Source organism: Rattus norvegicus, chromosome 14, assembly GCF_021556685.1.
Source record: "Rattus norvegicus strain SHRSP/BbbUtx chromosome 14, alternate assembly SHRSP_T2T, whole genome shotgun sequence".
Lineage (NCBI taxonomy): Eukaryota > Metazoa > Chordata > Mammalia > Rodentia > Muridae > Rattus > Rattus norvegicus.
In genome coordinates this window covers 85,877,941-85,896,514 of record NC_141547.1, presented here as the reverse complement: position 1 = coordinate 85,896,514, position 18,574 = coordinate 85,877,941, and the positions used below count along the sequence as shown (strand labels likewise).

Here is an 18,574-nt window from a genome sequence, read left to right as displayed (position 1 = left end):
AAAAAATCAACTCTCCAGTTGCTCTGACAATTTAAATTAGGGGTTGCTTATTGATAAAAATGTGAAGAACTTCTTAATTTTATTATTTTGTGTGTATGGGTGTGAGTGTGCACCACCTTGCAGTGACAACAGAAGCCAGAAGAGATCATTGGAGCCACTGTGTGGGTGCTGGGGACCCAGCCAGGGTGCTCTGGAACAGCCAGCTCTTAACCATGTTTATTTCATTGCTCCAGTCCGGCACTAAGAATTTTAAACATCCTCAGCTGGGTGTGGTGGTACATGCACCACTTCAACCTTTCACCTCCTTTCTGGTCCATTTTATCTTTTTTTTTTCTTTTTGTCTTTTTTTTGCTTTTGGTATCCTATCTAAGAAACTGTTTAATCCAAGATACTAAAAATGTGTTTTCCCTGAAGAGTTTTATATCTATATATCTCTGACCTCTTTCAGCTAAGTTTTTAATTCAGCATGAGACTCTTAAACAAGAACAACCAAGGCAATCCTAGTGTAACAATAGAGTCTCTAGCTACTGTGAGGCTAAAGCAAGAGGAGCTTCCCTGGGTAATTCAGCAATCTTTTATTAAGCAAAGAACTAGAGTTTATGCTTGATTTTAGCCACAAAGAAGAGAAGCAATACACTCTTACAAGCATAAAAATTTTTAAGGAAAAAAGAAAGTTATATTTTATTTTTTATTTTTTACAAAATTAAGGCCAGCAAGATAACTTAGTGGGACCCTGTCGGTGGTGGCCCATGCCTTTAGTCCTGCACTCTGGAGGCAGGAGAGGAATATCTGTGAGTTCAAAGCCAGCCTGATCTACACAGTGAGACAACCCAGGCTGCATGGAGAAACCCTGTCTAGAACAGTTTAGGGATAAAGGCATTTGCCCTGAGTTTAATTCCCAGACCCCACATGATGGAAGAAACAAATTTCCTCAAGTCTTCCTGTGATCTCCTCATGCACACATACACATTTGTCCCAGAGATTTAGTCTCTACTTTCCTATCACAGGGATTACAAGGGAAATTCACCGCCCTACATTTTGTAGTTTGTTTCTTTTGGGCAAAGCTATCTCCTCAGTCCTGCCGGTGGTGTGCTGAGACAGGGTCTCTCTAGATGGCCCCGGCTGTCCTGCCACGGTATGTAGACCAAGCTAGCCTCGACAGTAGTACAGGCTAGCCCTCAGACCCCTACCTCCATTACTGAGATTACAGGAATTTATAGATGTGCCGTTGTATATGGTATGTTCTTTAGTTGTTTAATCTCGACAAACTGCTTGCATTTCCACAAAGAACTTCAAATGGAGCTATAATTTGCCACTTGGCAACCCCTTCCAGCCCCAACTCACGCCCCTCCTACAGGACCTGTGAAAGGCCCAAGGGAATGGGGCAGGACGGACGGACATTAGAGTCGCTACCCAAACACCGCACAAGTAGGAGATTCTGGCCCGACGTACCCTGCCTTCCAGAATTCACCTTCTCCCTTCCGTCTAAGTTTCCCACTACGAGCCTCTCACCAAGCTTCCCAATACCGGAAGGCTGGGCTCAGCAAAGATGGCGCCTGCCCGGAAAGGGCGGAGGGCGTGGCCTCCGTCCGAGAGCACTTGACTACCTAGCTTCCGGCGGCGCGCCAGTGACGTAGTGAGCGCGCCGGGCCGCGTGGAGGCGGTACGGCTGATGGAGGTCAGTGAGGGTGATCGCTGCACCCGTCTGGCGTCATGGAGAGACTGGGTTTCTAAGCGTAGGTATCCGAGACGGGAAGGGTGGCTAGGAAGGGCAACAGTTAGTAAGAACCGGCGGGGCTATTGTGGGGAGAGCCAGGAAAGGGGCTTTTGACACTGCGACCCAAGGGCGCTGGCCGGTTGCAAATTCGTTTCCGGCCTGCGATTGTGCACGCGCCCCTCGGCCCGCGTTGGACGAGGCCTAGCCGAGGAAGCTACGCTACCTGCAGTGACTCTTGGCGTCCCCTGCCAGTCGCTTTTCGTGTCTCTGCATTTTAGGTTTCAGGGTTGATGCTTACTTAATCGCAGGTTTGGCTTAAATTGCTTTAAAGTTGTCTTGAAAATCGATAATGTTTGCCAGCGCTTCTTTACTGTCGGGTTCAGTAAATGATGGATATTGGGGTTTGGGCAGATGCCCCCCTTCTGAGCCATATTTTGTTTCCTTTTAAGTATAATTAAGCCAATCTTTTTCCCACTGCAGTAATGTGCTCATGTAACAATAAAATAAGCTAGCCATACACCCGGTTCCCGGAAGCAGGAAAAAATTTTAAGGCGCTTTCTGCTTTGGTTTAAGCAAAGTCCAAGTAACTTGTCCCACCTGGTTCCTGTCTCTTCTTAGGGAACAAGACTGGCAGAATCGTTGAAAGGAGCGTCATGTGGATATGTAGCATCTCGAAGAAGGTAACATTTTGCAGGACTTAGAAAAAGGAAGTGTGTTTTGCCATACCCTGTGGTTGGCAGGGAACTGTGGGATAAAAGTGCAAAGAGTAATTGAAATGGAGCCTGTACGGTAGGGATTGGGTTAAAATTGGCAAGATGGTGACTCTGGGTGGTGTTAGGGCTTGTTTGCCATCGATTTTTGCTTTTAAGGGTGCTGGGGTGTGGCTCAGTCGGAATTGCTTGCCTAGCTCAAATGAAGACCTAGATTTGATCCTTAGCAGGGCATAAAACCAGGAGTGGTTGGATAGCTATAATCTTAGCACTCGGAGGTGGAGGCAAGAGGAGTTAAAAGTTCAAGGTCATTCTTAGCTACATAAAGTAATTGTAGTCTTTTTTTTTTTTTTTAACTAAGTAAATTTTTTTTTCTTTATTTGTATGTCTGTGTATGTGAGCCCAGAGAGAGTCAGATCCCTGGAGCTGGAGTTACAGACAGTTGTGAGTCACTTGATGGGGTGCTAGGGACTGAATTTTGGTTATCTGGAAGAACGGCAAATACAATTAACTGCTGAGCCATCTCTACCCCCTCCCACCAGAGAGAGAGAATCCAAAAGTTAAGAAAGGGTGACTTTTTTCAGGTTGTTCAGTGAGGCAGCCTACTGCATTTAGAGAGTCTCACTCCCGTGTCAGCAGTGTTCCATGTTTTCCCAGAAGTTTCAGGAACGTGAGTTATAGATCCTAAGTTTCCCCAAATCATTCTGACTTAGAATATTTAAGCCAGTCGTTTTTTGATCCTGGATACCTTTGAAATTAGAAACAAAATAACCTAGTACTGTGTAAGGTGCATGTGCCCAGATTTGCATCATGGAAGCCTTGAGGAGGACCTGGGGAGTTTGAAAGTGCAGCTAGGCCTGGTGCCTCCCAGGCCGAGTGCTGAGCGGTGATACCTGACCACTGTCCTGAAGCAGAAGTTCCTAGGACTTCTGCTTCAGAAAGTGCTCTTTCACATGTAATGGGTGTTAAAACAGGAAAGACTGAGACCAGTTGTTTAAAATTGCCATATCTTGGGTTGGGGATTTAGCTCAGTGGTAGAGCGCTTGCCTAGGAAGCGCAAGGCCCTGGGTTCGGTCCCCAGCTCCGAAAAAAAAGAACCAAAAAAAAAAAATTGCCATATCTTCTAAGTTCATGTAATACTCCCTTTTCTTTTCAGGACTTTGGAATCACTTACTAGGAGTCTTAACCTCCCTCCCTCTTCCCTGTGCCCACCATCATGGCAGTTCGCCTGATGAAGCAGTGCACATGCCTACTTAGAGAAGCCACCCGCCTAGTTCCTACCGTTGCTCCAGTTGGCCGACTGAGACTTGCTGGGGTGGCCTGTAAGACTTTGACTTCCTCCGTCAGTTCCCCCTCTTCAGGTTCCTTGACGGAGTTGTTGGGAAAAGAGCAGGTGTTTACTCCCTACCCAGAGCACCAAGAGGTGGACTACCTCATTGAGAAAGCCACCAGGCCAGAGGAGCTGCTGGAACTGCTAGGTGGTGATCATAGTCTGCACCACAATCATGCAGCCCTCATTCTCATCCGGCTGTCCTACCTGCTGTCTGAGAAGCCAAAGGAAAAGGCCTTGCTTGTAGAGGATGCTCGCTTTCAGCAACTTGTCAGGCTAGTTGACAGTCAGGTGAGCAGTTACCGTGTACATGGGGAGAAAGTAGCCACTGATGACTGACAGCTATAGACAGGGCTCCTAGCATTTGGGCTGGGGTAGGAGGTTGGTTTTTGAAGACAGAATTTCTCTGTGTAACCCTGGCTGTCCTAGAACTCACTTTGTAGACCAGGCTGGCCACAAATTCACAGAAATCCACCTTCCTCTGCCTCCGGAGTGTTGAGATTGAAAGTGTACACTGCCATCCCCGGTCCTTCTCTAGACATTTCTTATTCTAGTTTTCAAGAACATGGCTGTGCTTCCTATTAGTCCTCTCAGGAGGCACTAGTGTGTCCAGGAGCCGCTAGCTGAGCCTCCAGGACCTCAGACGTGCTCAGCTAGCGGGTCCTGCGAGGCTAGGGTAGGAGGAGCTGCTAAATACCTGTGGGGCTGGCTTCGTACTGACCTGTCCTCCTTGGTGCAGATAACTTCTGTCTGGCATGGGACCCTCGTGAAGCTGCTGCGAAGTCTGTACACACTAGTGCTTCCTCAGGGCTCCAAGGAGCTGCGGTCCGTGGAACAGGAAGTACGCTGGCGTCTGCGGAGGCTAAAGTATAAGCACTTGGTCTTCCTGGCTGAGTCCTGTGCCCCCTTCATGAAAGAGCAGCACTCAAAGGAGCTGCTGGCTGAGCTGCTAAGGCACCTGGAGAGGCGCTGGACAGAGATCAGCGACAGCCGCACATTGGTGTCCATGATGACCATGGCAGGGCACTTGTCAGAGTCACTGATGAACCGCTTGGAAGACAAGGTATGGGGCTGAGAACAGGCCTCCTGTGCACTTGGGGCCTGTTCCTTGGGTGAAGGGAAATGGGATTGGAGCCCTGAAAGCCGCTCGGTCTCAGGCATCTCGTGGGAAAGGGTGAGTGTGGCGGGCAGCTTCTGAAGTTAACACAGGGGTCCTGGTTAGGCCCGAGCTGTCTCATGCACAGCTTGGCTACTAGCTAGAACAGATGGCTCTGTCCACTCCTTCCATGTTACTCCGCTGCAGTCAAGTCAAATTCAGTTCCTATCCTCTCATGATGGGAGCTGGCCCAAATGACTGCGACAGCAAACTCTGCTGCTCATGGGCCCTGTGTCCCCAGCCCTTGGGACCTAGGGATAAGTTTGGTTGCAGACATTGCACTCCAGGCCTAGGAGTCCCTGGGGCAGGCAAGAAGGCTGATTCTGTGCAGCCGGGCCTGTGTTGAGTCAGCTCAGGCCTAGTTGCTGTCTCACAGGGGCTGCACTGGATGGGACCCCTGCCCCCAGCTCATCCCAACCACCTCAGCTGATCCCTGCGCGGCTGTGGTTGACAGTGCCTGGAGCTGGTGGAGCAGTTTGGCCCTGATGAGCTGCGGAAGGTGCTAATGACGCTGGCAGCCCAGAGCCGGCGGTCGGTGCCCTTGCTGCGGGCCATTTCCTACCACCTGGTACAGAAGCCCTTCCCCATGACGAAAGGCATGCTCCTGGACCTGGCCTACGCCTATGGTAAGAGCCCCGGCCACAGGCACTTGCAGCTGTGTCAAATTCAGTGCCTGTCCTAACGATGGCACGCACTGGCCCAGAAGGCTGCCATAGAAACTGTGACTGCTGAGCCCTGTCCCCATGCCAGGTTCAGGATGAATTTAGTCACAGACATCAAGCCCTTAGATATGAAGTCGAGGGTGGGGCAGAGCGGTGGGTGTGGGACACTGACCTCCCCCATTGATGTCTGGTGCCTGCTCCACCCCACAGGTAAGCTCAGTTTCCACCAAACCCAAGTGGCCCAGCGCCTCGCTGCTGACCTCCTGCCCTTCATTCCCAGCATGACGCCTGGAGAGGTGGCCCGCTGCGCCAAGTCCTTTGCCTTCCTCAAGTGGCTCAACCTGCCTTTGTTTGAAGCCTTTACTCAGGTGAGTTAGGACCTCAGGGTTATCTGTAGAGGCCTCCGTTGGGAACTGCTGCTTTATTATGGACGCAAAGCCAAGCTGAAATGCTCATTTGTGGGCTGTAAATAGAGATTTCTCTCTTACTTTGATTTGGAGGGCAATGTCTAATGGTAAGGGAAATGTCTGAGAGCAGTTGCCTGTTTGGTTCCTGAGTGTCCTGTTTCCATTCACCTTGGGGCAGCCATGACTATACACAGGAAGGGAAGGCACCTTTGCGGTTTTTTTGTTTGTTTATTTGTTTTTGTTATTCTGTTCGTTTATATCTCAAATGATATCCCACTTCCCGGTTACCCCTCCACAACCCCCATATCCACCCTCTCCTCACTTCCCTTTGCCCCTATAAAGCTGTTCCCCTACCTACCCTCTCCTACCCCACCACTCCGTCATCCCCCTATGCTGGGACATCAGACCTCCACAGGACCAAGGGCTGCCCATTGCTGTCAGGCAAGGCCATCCTCTGCTGCATATGTATCCAGAGTCATGGGTCCTCCCTGTACACTCCTTGGTTGGTGGTCTAGTCTTTGGGAGGACTGGGGGGTCCAGCTGGCCAATGTTCTTTCTATGGGGTTGCAATCCCCCTCTGCTTTTCCAGTCCTTCTGCCAGCTCCCCCATGGGATCCCTGAGCTCAGTCTGATGGTTGGCTCTGAGCATCCACATCTGCCTTGGTCAGTTCTGGACCTCCCAAGGAGCAGCCATAGCAAGTGGGGAGACACCCCTGTATTTCCGACTACTGACCACTCTGAGTAGAATTGTATGAGTACATGATGCCTGTGTGCGCATGTCCTGTGGCCAGCAGACAATTTCTAAAGCCACTGTCAGGGAGTTGAACTCTGAAGCTGCTACTGGGTGAACAGTTTTGAGCTCTAGACAGGGAGAAAATGGCTGCTGGGCCCTTACTTTGTCCCTCTAATGTCTTAGCACCTCCTGAACAGCGCTCAGGATGTCTCCCTGTCCCATCTGTGCAGCGTTCTTCTTGCCTTTGCCCGGCTGAACTTTCATCCTGAACAAGAGGATCAGTTTTTCAACTTGGTACGAGCACCAAACACTGCTTCTGACACACTGACTTAGGGCTCGGGCTACTGCCTAGAGTGGGGGTTGGGAGTGGGCACAACATTTGACTTGGAGAAATAGGCAGCATCCCAGAGACCACTGGAGAACATGCAAACTACTGGGACATTGCCTGGGGTGATTTTGAGGGCAGCCAGCCAGGGGCAGCAGCTATGTGGACACCTAGGTGACCTGCCCAGACATTCTTCCTTCATCACAGTGCCCACTAGGGACTATCACGAGGGATTTGAGACCTTGGGTCCCTGCTCGTGGGCAGGGTGTGAGTGAAATAGCTAAACAAACAGCTCCGGGCTTGAGGAAGATTCCTATACCTCAGCCTGGGTTGGTGTGGGCTTTACCAAGTCAGGACTTTGGTCTTGCTTTCCAGTAGCTGTCCCTCGCTCCAGTATGGCAGGTCAAGAACACAGGTTGGCTTCAGACTTTCCTAGGGTGTTGTGGTCGCTGGCTGACCCTGCTTTCTTCTCTGTGCTCCTTGCTCAGGTGCATGAGAAGCTGGACTCCGTGCTGGGGAGCCTGGAGCCAGCCCTGCAGGTGGACCTGGTGTGGGCCCTGTGTGTGCTACAGCAAGTGCAGGTAGCAGAGCTGCAAACAGTTCTCCATCCTGGGCTCCACACACGCTTTCTAGGTGAGACTGCTCTCCTGCACACAGCATGGGCATGCACTCCCATGGAACATGGAGGCCTTCTGCTCTACCAGCCAGGGAAGACACTAGAGCAGAGACAGAGGGCAGAGCACACAAAGCACAGCCTCGTGATTTGTGATTTTTTTTTTTCCGACCACTCCCTGCAGTTGGCCTACAAGCTTAACTGTGGGACACCAGCCTAAGACGGGGTGGGAGCTCCCAATGCTACTCTATGTCTTGTGGTCCCCCTTTCTGTACCCAGTACTGTACATCAGCCTACCTTCTCTCCTCCCCCAGAGAGCAAGTCTCCAAAGGACCAGAGTACCTTCCAGAAATTGGTCCACATCAACAGCACTGCCCTGCTGGAGTACCCTGAATATAAAGGCCCTTTCCTGCCAGCCTCAGCTGTAGCCCCCAGTCCCTCACCCTCCAACAAGAAGATGACACCCCTACAGAAGGAGCTGCAAGACGCACTGAAGGCACTGCTGGGGAACAATGACACAGGCAGCCTGGAGGTGGCCACACAGTATGGCTGGGTGCTGGGTAAGGGCTCCCTTCCGCTGGGAGAGGGTCTAGTCTAACAGGCCCTTTGTAACCCTGCATGGTATAGCAAGAAGCAGCACAGAGAACAGCGGGTACCTCCCTCTAATGCCTGCTTGTGGGTACACTGTGGGGTGTCTGAGGCCTCACCTCCAGGCTCATCCTGTTCCCCTGCAGATGCAGAGGTGCTGCTGGATGCTGAGGGCCACTTCCTGCCCCTGAGAGATTTTGTTGCTCCTCACCTTGCCCAGCCAGTTGGGAACCAGCCACTACCCCCGGGAGCTAAAAGGTATGTGGCCAGAGATCCCTGGTCATGCCCTCGGAAGGGATTCAGCAGCACTGCTGTTCTTAAATGCCTTTTAACTCCTCGGCCTTAGTCCGGGAACGCGCTTTATAAGTACCCTTGTCTCCTGCTAGAATCGCTTTCCTACGCTGGGAGTTCCCCAACTTCAACAGCAGAAGCAAGGACTTGTTGGGGCGTTTTGTCCTGGCCCGTCGACATGTGCTGGCTGCAGGCTTCCTAGTGGTGGATGTGAGTACCTGGAGAACAAGGGTCACTGCAGAGGGAGAAGCCCCTAGAGCTAGAAGGATATGGGTGGATACTCAGCTCTCAGGCCTAAGCTAGGCACCTCTCCCCTACCCCACCCCACTCTACGCACACAAAAGCTTAGCTTGCCTCCTGTGAGCACATCACACTGAAAGTTCAGTACAGCCACGGGATCCCTTGCTCTGCCATTAGAGCTAGGGCTTGGACCTGTAACTGTGCTGCTGTGTGGCTATGTGTGGCTTCAGATCACATGTGCCGTGTTGAGTCTCCTGCAAAGAGAAACTTCATAGCTTTGCCACATTTTCTTCAGTAGCCTTGCTGGGACCTATCTGGTTTGCAATCTCTTTGCCCTGCCAGCCAGCATCTTTCCATGTGCATAGCCTTACACTCTGCACTCTTCCTGAGGACTTTGAGGCCAAGACCTGGGTGTTTAAAGCTGTCAGTCAACAGCTCTGTCAGAGTGGGAGGGGCCCCTGGACATGTAAAGGCGGGAAAGGATTCCACAGTCCATGTGACTGTCTGTACTACCTTCTTCCAGGTCCCATATTATGAGTGGCTGGATTTGAAGTCTGAATGGCAGAAAACCGCCTACCTCAAGGACAAGATGCGAAAAGCAGTGGCTGAGGAGCTGGCCAAGTGACCTTTCCCATCTGTTCAGACTGCATCTCAAGACCTGAGGGCTCAGGGACCCAGACCCAGCAGTGAGTGCTGGGCCGGCCAGAGTTGTCACCCATCAGCGAGATGAACTCTCTGTAGGACCTTGGCCACAGTAGGGGGTGCTCAGCAGCTCCCAGGGCAGGCGGTCCTAATAAATCACTTGTTTTGGTGGATGCCGGGTCTCTTCCCAGGCTCTGTAGTATCTGTCTCCTCGTTCCCTTATTTTGGACACACACACACACACACACACACACACACACACACACACACACACACACCTCCACTTCCCTGGCTCTCCAGGATTCTACCGAGTGTACTCTCCTCCTCCACTTCCCCAATAATAGGCTGGTGTGGCACAGCAGAGGGGGGACTTGAGAGACAGAAAACCTAGGCCTTAAATGGGTAGGGTCCTAGACACTTGGGCTTCCCAGGAAGTGTGTGTACTTGAGTGTATAGCAGAGTTGCAGTTACTGTCCTGCAAGGTTCCCTCCCTTACCATGTCACTAAGAGAGTATCTGAAGGGAACAGGTGCTGTGAAGGCATTTGGAAGACCCTAGTTCTGGGACAAGAGTAAAGTCCACTTGGCTGAAAACAAGATCCTTGGCCAGACTGTCACTCTCAGGACTACCACAGCCTACTCCGAGACCGCCCTTCCAGTGGAGCCCTGGGTCCTCTGCAGCTGTGGCAACAGGATGTCTGCCTTCTATCCTCTGCAGGAGATGCTTATAAGCTTGCCCGAAGGGGAGTCTTACAACAAAGAGGGTTCTTACCTTCCCAAAAAGAGGGTTCTTCCTCCCAAAGCACCACTCCAAGTCCTCTGTGTGACCTAGTACTTCTCTTGTCCTGCACAGACTGTTGGTTTCTACAGAGGTGAAGGAAAAGCAGAAAAACAGCTAGAACTGGCTTACAGGAAGGAACAGCTGGCCACAGCTTGTCTAGGTTGAGGTGGGGTGGGTGGGTAGTGCTGAAAAGCCAGTTGAAGTCTGGTGTATAAGGAAATAAAAATCTGCTGCTCGCCATGTGGGCCACTGGCTTTTCTTTTGAGCTAACTGGAGATCTCCAGTGGTAGGACTGCTGCAAAGCCATGCTGGTGCCTACATCAGAAGTCAGCTGTGAGATACTGCTGTCACCACAGGATCCATAGGGCAGCTGGCCCATATTAACTGCCTATAGCTGTCTGTTCACTGCTACTGTCTTCCTCTAAGAGTAGTACACAGGGGACTCAGGACGGAAACTGGAAATAGACTTTCTGGATTAGTGTAGCTAGTTCATGACAACCTAACGTCTTACTGGTAATGTTTCTATTTGGGGTTTTTTTGTTTTTAATTTTTTATTTAAGATTTATTTATTTATTATATACACTGTAGCTGTCCTCAGACACACCAGAAGAGGGCATCGGATCTCTTTACAGATGGTTGTAAGCCACCATGTGGTTGCTGGGAATTGAACTCATGACCTCTGGAAGAGCAGTCAGGTGCTCTTAACCGCTGAGCCATCTCTCCAGCCCTCTATTTGTTTTTAAGGTTTATTTTTGATTTTGTATGTGTGTGTTTCTGTGGGTATATGCAGCACATCAGTGAAGGTGCCTGTGGAGAACAGAGGCATCAGCTCCCCTGGAGTTAGTGTGGGTGCTGAGAACAGAACTCGGTCCTCTGCAGGAACAGCAGCTGAGCCCTCCTCCGCCTCTGTTCAGTTCTTACAAGTTGTTCGTGATGAGGGTTTAAGTTACCGGTATGTTCTGGGCGGCATTTGTCTTTGATGTGACAGATGAGCATTTGCCTCCTGTCTGTCTTCCGAAATGGCCCAGTGGTTGGTGTTGAGGTCTGGCTGTTTGCAGTGCTGAGGTCAAACCCAGGATCATCCTTCACACGCTCAGTAAGTGCTCTACTGCTGAGCTACGGTTCCAGCGTGGGTTTGATCGTTGTAAAGATTATAGGTCTTAGTCCTTTGTTGGGCATGCAATTTGCAAATATCTTCTCCCAATCAATAGTTGGTGGTTTTTAGTCCTCTTCACTGGGCTTTAAGTCTTCGAGCCATTATTTTTTTTTCTAATCTCATTTTTTTTTTTTTTTGGTTATTTTTTTTTTGGGGCTGGGGACCGAACCCAGGGCCTTGCGCTCATTTTTCTTTTAATGTGCATATTGATGTTATGTCTGCATGTATGTCTATGTGAGGCTGTCAGATCCCTAGAACTAGAGTTAACAGACACTTGTGAGCTGCCATGTGGGCGCTGGGAGTTGAACCAAACCTGGGTTTTCTGAAAGAGCAGCCAGCGAATGCTCTTAACTGCTGAGCCTTCTCTCTAGCCCCAGCTCTAATCCTTCTGAGGCAAGTGGAGGAACGGTCTCGCCCAGCTTTCTCTCGTCTTTGTGCTCCTGTGTTCATGTGTGTGCACTTACATATGCAGACGAGAGCTCAGCCTTGGTGTTACTCCTCGGGCACTGTCCACATCCCGTTCTGTTGCTTACACTCTGACTCATTCAGTTGTGTATTTATTGGTGATGTGGTGTCTGGCCAGGATTGTGCCAAGTAAGCCAGACCGCTAAGTCTGGAAACACATGCACTCCGGTCAAGCTCAGGCCCTCACACCTACAGGCAAGCACTCTACAGTTTTTGTGAGATTTAGAATGAGGTGAGGGGTGTGGCCTCTAGGTGTCCAGATACTCTAGATCCTGTGTTGAAAAGCCCTCTTCCTTTGTTGATTTTTGTATTTGTACTTCAGTTAAAAGTTTGCATATTTTTCCGTCTATTTCTGAGTTTTGGGGGCTGATATGCTTGTCCGTGTGGCTTTAAAATTGCCTTAGGCCACGTATGGAGATGGACTCTTGTAACCCAGCACTGCAGGCATGGTGGTGGACTCTCGTAATCCCAGCTCTGTAATTCCTGCTGAAGCGGGAAGATTGCAAGTGTGAACTAGCCTGAGCAGCCAGGTGTAGGGACTCCAGCTTTAATCCCGGCACCTGGGCAACAGGAGGCAGGTGTCTGTGAGTTCAAGGCCAGCCTGATTTACAGAGCGAGTTCTAGGACAGCCAAGACTACATAGTGAGATGTCTCAAAAAATTGCTTGCTGAGCCCTCTTGTTTAAGATGGCTTCTGTTATGGTAGCTACTTTGTCTTTCCATCAAGGTTTTAGTAAGTGTGAGAGTTTACTAGAAATTGCATTTAAGTCATTGAACAGTTTGGGGAGGCAAGTCATCAATGTCCTGAATTGTTCAGTAAACAAATGTTTCTTCTTGTAGGTCTCTGATAGCTTTCATCACTCTTTGTGGCTTTTGTTTCTTTGGTGTGTGGCCAAGGTCTCAGAATGATTGATTGTGAGTGGCACGGTGATAATCGTTCAGTTTGGGAGGCTTGGAGAGAGGAAATTGAGACATTCTCGCTATGTAGCTCTGGCTGTCTTGGACCAGACTAGCCTCAAATCCAAGAGATCCACCTGTCTCTGCCTCCATAGTGCTGGGTTTAACAGGGTGCACTATTTTGTTTTTAAAGCTTTAGTTATGTATATACACGTGTGTCTCTGACTGTACAGGTGCCTGATCTCCTAGAGCTGGACTTAGACACAGATGGTGGCCTGGGAACCAAACAGATGTGTTTGTTAGTTTGTTTATACTGTCTGATTTCTAGGCTCTCTTTTATTTTTTCCTTTCTATTTATTTGGCTTTTGGGGACTGGGTTTCTCTGTGTAGCCCTAGCTGTCCTGGAACTCGACTCTGTAGACCAGGCTGGCCTCAGACTCACAGACCACCTGCCTCTGCCTCCCTAGTGCTGGGATTAAAGGCCTGTGGCTGAGCTCCCGTTAGTCTCATGCATTGTTTGTTTGTAGTTAGTGGAAGCTGACCTTGAACTCTGATCCTGATCTTCCGGAATTACAGGAGTGTGCCCGTATTTTCTGGGTGTTAGGGTTCTCTAGAGGAACAGAGCCAGTTGACGGCTTCACTCCTACATCGGAGAGCTGAGAACCTGGTAGCTGCTTAGCCCTCAACCTAGCCAGCTGCGTTACGTCAGTCTTGTGCTCAAGACTGGAACACTCCTGGAGAGTCACTTGTCTTCAGTCGTTTGGAAGGCTGGAGACGCAGGGTCCCAGTGTTTAGTGAACGGTGGTGTGGCCGCAATGCTATCAAGGAGCAATGCAGACAAACAAGCATCACTGGTGCGATACATCTGCTCAGGTGTTCACCCGTGAAGAATTTCCTCAGGTCTCTTTATTTACGTGTGGTTAATGATGGTGAGGGCACAGGTGACTGACTTGTGAATGACTCGGGTCTTGGAGAGTTTGGACGCCTAGCCACCTGTCACTTCAGTAGTGCACACTGGGGTGGTCAGTCTAGAGTCGCTAACTGCTTCAACAGTTCTTAGTCACAGCTGCCTAATCTTTTACTTTATTATGGTAGCTGGGCTTGAAAGCCATTGTATGTGCATGAAGTAAGCTAGAGGAGAGTTTGTCCGTGTTCATTTTCTATGTTTAGGTCCCCAGGTTTATGCAGCAAGCATAGCAGTCCAGTCAGCCGTCCTGCCAGCCCACCTCAAACTCCTGTGTATCCGGATAAGCCAAAGCTACCCACTCTGGAGGGGAGTGTTCCCCTCCCCCAAAGATGCTTCACAGCTTGTCTAACACCTGTCAGACATTACTCACAATCCTTATTCCTATGACTTATCAAATGGCCTTAGCTGGTATCTGTTAACTGTCTTCTTCCACCCATTCACCCTAACAGGTCGTGGTTCTTTCCTTTCATCCCCAAGGCACTGGGCCCTTGGCATTCCTACTTGGACTGGGTTGAAACTTCCCATTGGACTTAGTCACAGGACATGGCCACACCAAAGTACCCTGAAAGGATCTCCTGCACTGACAGCTGACTTCATTTTGGAGAAGCAGTCCAGTTCCCCTGGGTCATGATATATAAGTGTCACCTCAAACACAAGAACTGCTTGCTTGAATGCGTTTAAGGCTGTTTGGTGGAGGAGGTGGTTGGCAGGGTTTTTTTGTTGCGTTTTTTTTGTTTTGTTTTTTGAGATGGGGTCTCTCTCGGAGCCTTGGTTGTCCTGGAGCTCACTATATAGAGCAGGCCAGCCTCAAACTCAACAGAGATCTGCCTGCCTCTGCCTCAAGTGCTGGGATTAAAGATGTGAGCCACCACGCCCAGCCGTAACTACTGTCTTAATCTGGAGTCAAGGGCATCAGGAGCCCAAACTGTCTTGGCTTACAGTTCAGTGGGGCGTTTGTTGTCACCCCTGGTTAGAAGCACTCCCTGGTGTGGTACCAGAGGCACTTGGCCAGTAGAGTAACAATGTTCGAGAGTTAAAAAGCAAAAGGTTTTGGTGTCACTAGGAGAGGTAGTGAATGGTACCATCCCCAGCTCTTAGATGCTGGGCCCATGAATCCCAGTAATAGAAACAGTGCCATATGTTGGGTGATGATTCAAAGCACAGGCTTCTGGGAATCCTGTCTCAGCCCTGGAATTTTGGCTGAATTTACTTCCTATTCTTTGATGTGCATAGCTTTAGAACAACCCAGTGTAGCTGCTACCTTGAGCTCACCTGATCTAGTCAGTGTGATGACGTTGATAGAATGGACCAAAACCAGCTAAGAGCTCATGCCAAGCAGGGACAGGAAACACACTGGGCATGGCAGGAGGCTCTTTTTATGTCTCAAAGCTTGCTCCAGTGACACACTTCCCAATCCTTTTTTTTTTTTTTCTTTTTTCTTTTTTTCGGAGCTGGGGACCGAACCCAGGGCCTTGCGCTTCCTAGGCAAGCGCTCTACCACTGAGCTAAATCCCCAACCCCCCAATCCTTTCTTAATGGTTCAAGCGTGGCCATGTGTTCATACATGGCCCGATAGAGCCATTCTCATTGAACCACAGTGCTTTACAGACGGTGTCAGGAGATATCAGGAGCATTACATCTGGAACTTGGAGCTGAGAGGTCCTGGTAAAAGATGTGGGTGACCCTGGGTAGGAACCATTCCTAGAGACTGCTTTCCTGGGATGTGGGGACCAAATGTGAGGCTGAGGGGAAGGAGTGAGAAGTCCTGCAGCTCTCCTTCAGGTCTGTATAGGGTCTAGGAAGAGGACTGATGGCTCCTGCCAGACAGCCCCACTGTTGGGCCAAGTTATCTGCCCTGAAAACAAATGATGACACAGCTATTTTTCCTGAAACATTTTAAAATTTTTATGTTAATTTCACTTTTTGGCAGAAATTTCCAATCTAGTTTTTTGGTTTGGGTTGTTGTTGTTGTTGTGTTTCTTTGGAGACAGGGTGTTACCAGGTAGTTCTGACTGAGCTAGTACTCACTGTGTAGACTAGGCTGGCCTTGAACTTGGAGTAATTCTGTTTCTGCCCCCCAAACACTGGAATTATGGGACATACCCCAGACCCTGCTTTGGACATGAAGAGTTATTTTTCCTCCTTCCTGTTGTCTTTCTGTTATTTGAGTTCTGATTTTTGCTCATGTTGGTATGGGAATATATTTGTTGCTTCACTTTTTTGTTTTTGTTTTCTGAAACAGGGTTTCTCTTTGTAGCTCTGACTGTCTTGAAACATGCTCTGTAGACAAGGTTGGCTCAGAGATCTGCCTCCCTCTGCCCCCCAAATGTTGGAATTAAAGGTGTATACCACCAATGCCTGCCTTATTTTGATTTTTTTTAGACAGGGCCTTACTGGTTAGCCCTGGCTATCCTGGAACTTACTACCAAGCCCAGTTATTAAATATGTTGGTACTGTTTTATAGACTAGAAAAAATGTTTTGAAGGATGATCTAAGGACATTTTTTTTCTTTTCTTTTTTTTAGGAGCTGGGGACCGAACCCAGGGCCTTGTGCTTGCTAGGCAAGCGCTCTACCACTGAGCTAAATCCCCAACCCCAGGACATTTTTTTAAATACATATTTTATGAGACCATCAAAACAAGTCAGCTGGTAAAGCCATTTTCTGCCAAGCCTAACACCCTGAGTTCAGTCCCTAGGACCAGCATGGTGGAAGGATTGTAGCCAACTCCTATACACTGTCCTCTGACTTCCACATCTGCAGTGACGTGTGCACATACCACACACAGTGGGCCTGGCATGGTGGCACACACCTTTAAAAGTTAAGTCTTAAAAATCCAGTCTCTCAACTGGACTTCTGTAAAATCCGAAACAAGTCATGTACTTCTATTCCAAGAGGGAAGGACCAGGGCACAGTTACAGAGCAAAGCCAAGCCCCAGCAGTGTAGTTCAGTGTCTAGGAGGCACTGGGATCTGGGCTCTAAACAGGCCTGAGGAGTCTTACAGACTCCACCCACTGCTGTTCCTAGTCCCACAGACCCGGTGTCTCCAACACACTGTTCTCGGCTGCTCTCCATAACCCTTCATGTCGTCAGTACTGGTAGGGTGATTTCAGAACCATCTGGGATACTCTTACAGCAATACTAAGCTCGGTACCAGTTTGAAATTAAGCTTTGGTCCTGCTGGACCACAAGTTCAGTGTGCTGACCCTGAGAACACACTTCTCAGAAGACTTTGTCTCAGTGATGCTGGTCTCTAAACACAGCTCAACCCTTTTCCAGCCCCAGTTAACCGTTGTCAATTGTCTCAGTAAAGCAAGGGTCTCACTTTAGTGGTGCTGGTCTCCTGTTAAAATCACAGCTGACTCTTCAGCCCCAGCTAACCAGAAACCACAGTCGTAATTACAAGGCAGGTCTCCACCATCTGTACCTCAGCATTCCTGTCTTCAAGCCCTACAACAGCTTATTAAGCTCTTGGCGGTCCTTTCTAGCCCAAAGCTCCAGATACTTCTGCAATCTTCCCACAAAACAACATGGTCAGACCGCCACAGCCACAACCCATCTGGTACCAATTGCTGGATTAGTTTGCTTTCTGTTGCTGTGATAAACACCAGGGACAAAAACAACTAGGGGGCTGGGTGGTGGCAGCACACACCTTTAGTCCTAGCACACTAGAAGCACAAGGAAATGATCTCTGTGAGTTCGAGACCAACCTGTCTACAGTGTGGATTCCAGGACAGCCAGGTCTACACAGGAAAAGAAAAAAAAAACTCCAAAAAGGGGGGGGGGGTTCCACAGGAGGAAACAACTTAGATCCTTGGAGGTAAGGTAAGGGTCCTTAAATATAAAGTCAAATATCAGGAGGACAGGGTGATTTGTCAGCAACAGAAAGAGGTGAGGCAGTTTTTCAGGAGATGCTGATCTTGTTTGGATGTGGTGGGTAAGGGTGCTGGGGGTACATTGGTGTGCACCTCAAGACAGGTACAGGGGAATAGGGAACAGCACCTGGCTTCCTGTAGATCCAGAAGGTCCTATACATTGGACACTCCCTCCTTGCTTGCCTCAATAGCTACTAATTTCCCGGACTCCAGCTCACAGATGACAATGTGTCATTCATTCATCTGGTGCCTGGCACTGGGAGGGGAGGGGGCACGCGCTGAGCATTGCAACAGCCGGGATGGAAACATAGTACATTTCAGAGAGGGAAATGGTAAGCATCGTCTCTGGAGATGGGGCACAGGGCTGGCGGGAATAGAGTTAGTGAGATACATTTCTTCCCTGTTGGAACTGAAGGTTGAAAGAAATGAAGACTGCCGAGCTAGAAGTCAAAGATCCAGCTCAGCCCAAGATCTTGTCTGGAGCCGCTTTCCCTGGCGCACCTGGTTCCATCTCCCTCCCGTTGCCACAGAGACAGGAGGTAGTTGCTATGGAGACTGACTTCCAGGAGCAGCCAATCCCGCGCTGCTGTTTCAGCTCATCTTGGGGCTTAGGGGCTTAGGCTCCTTTCCTGGGCTCCCTGTGTCCTCTGTCCAGACATTGAGCGATAGGTTGAGCCATCACTTATTAAAGTGGCCCTGCCCCCTCTGCAGAATATATAGCCATCTCCCCAGATTAACCCCTGGCTCTGGAGACACATTTTGACTCTTTTCAGTTAAGAAGCGATGTCACCTTGAGAGGAGTCTGGCCTCCAAGCGGCCCCTTGGATGCTGCGGGGAAGGCGGGGCAGGGCGCAGCCTAATGGCCCTAGGCTCAGCAGTGGGAGAGAGGCGATGAGGTGAACGTAGGGAACGAGCGCCCTCCCTCTGGCGCTCCGCAGTGCTCGGCGAGCTGGCGCACGCTCACTCGGCTTGATAGGCGGGCGGGGCAGTGCTGACGTCATTTACGCCGCCCCCCCCCCCAGC

The 18,574-nt window shown here is 49.8% G+C and overlaps 1 protein-coding gene, 1 non-coding gene and 1 pseudogene across 4 annotated transcripts; all 3 read left to right on the top strand.

The window, feature by feature from the left end:
• The first annotated feature begins 1,635 nt into the window (after positions 1–1,635).
• Positions 1,636–9,587, top strand: Tbrg4 (transforming growth factor beta regulator 4). Of its 3 annotated transcripts, none has more exons than XM_087583883.1 (12): positions 1,636–1,678; positions 2,336–2,397; positions 3,584–4,048; positions 4,497–4,820; positions 5,368–5,539; positions 5,786–5,943; positions 6,899–7,009; positions 7,529–7,673; positions 7,968–8,213; positions 8,388–8,499; positions 8,628–8,742; positions 9,296–9,587. In XM_087583883.1, the coding sequence occupies exons 3-12, from the start codon at positions 3,644–3,646 to the stop codon at positions 9,395–9,397; spliced, it is 1,890 nt and encodes a 629-aa protein (XP_087440009.1). In that variant the 5' UTR covers positions 1,636–1,678; positions 2,336–2,397; positions 3,584–3,643; the 3' UTR covers positions 9,398–9,587. The 3 variants fall into 3 exon arrangements, with proteins under 3 accessions (XP_087440009.1, XP_087440008.1, NP_001012154.1); XM_087583882.1 differs by having other exon boundaries at positions 1,636–1,736; NM_001012154.1 differs by lacking the exons at positions 1,636–1,678; positions 2,336–2,397 and having other exon boundaries at positions 3,596–4,048.
• Snora5c (small nucleolar RNA, H/ACA box 5C) lies at positions 5,056–5,192 on the top strand. The gene has a single exon (XR_015637760.1). It is a non-coding gene; the product is annotated as a small nucleolar RNA SNORA5 (small nucleolar RNA).
• Positions 5,564–5,692, top strand: Snora5a (small nucleolar RNA, H/ACA box 5A; annotated as a pseudogene).
• Positions 9,588–18,574: the final 8,987 nt, after the last annotated feature.

What these genes read in the sequence shown, in the direction of transcription:
- Tbrg4 (XM_087583883.1), top strand. Translation starts at nt 3,644, where the DNA reads ATGGCAGTTCGCCTGATGAAGCAGTGCACATGCCTACTTAGAGAAGCC. An exon ending in TGAACCGCTTGGAAGACAAG is followed by an intron (nt 4,821 to 5,367) that starts GTATGGGGCTGA and finishes TGTGGTTGACAG; the next exon opens with TGCCTGGAGCTGGTGGAGCA. An exon ending in GCTCCACACACGCTTTCTAG is followed by an intron (nt 7,674 to 7,967) that starts GTGAGACTGCTC and finishes CTCCTCCCCCAG; the next exon opens with AGAGCAAGTCTCCAAAGGAC.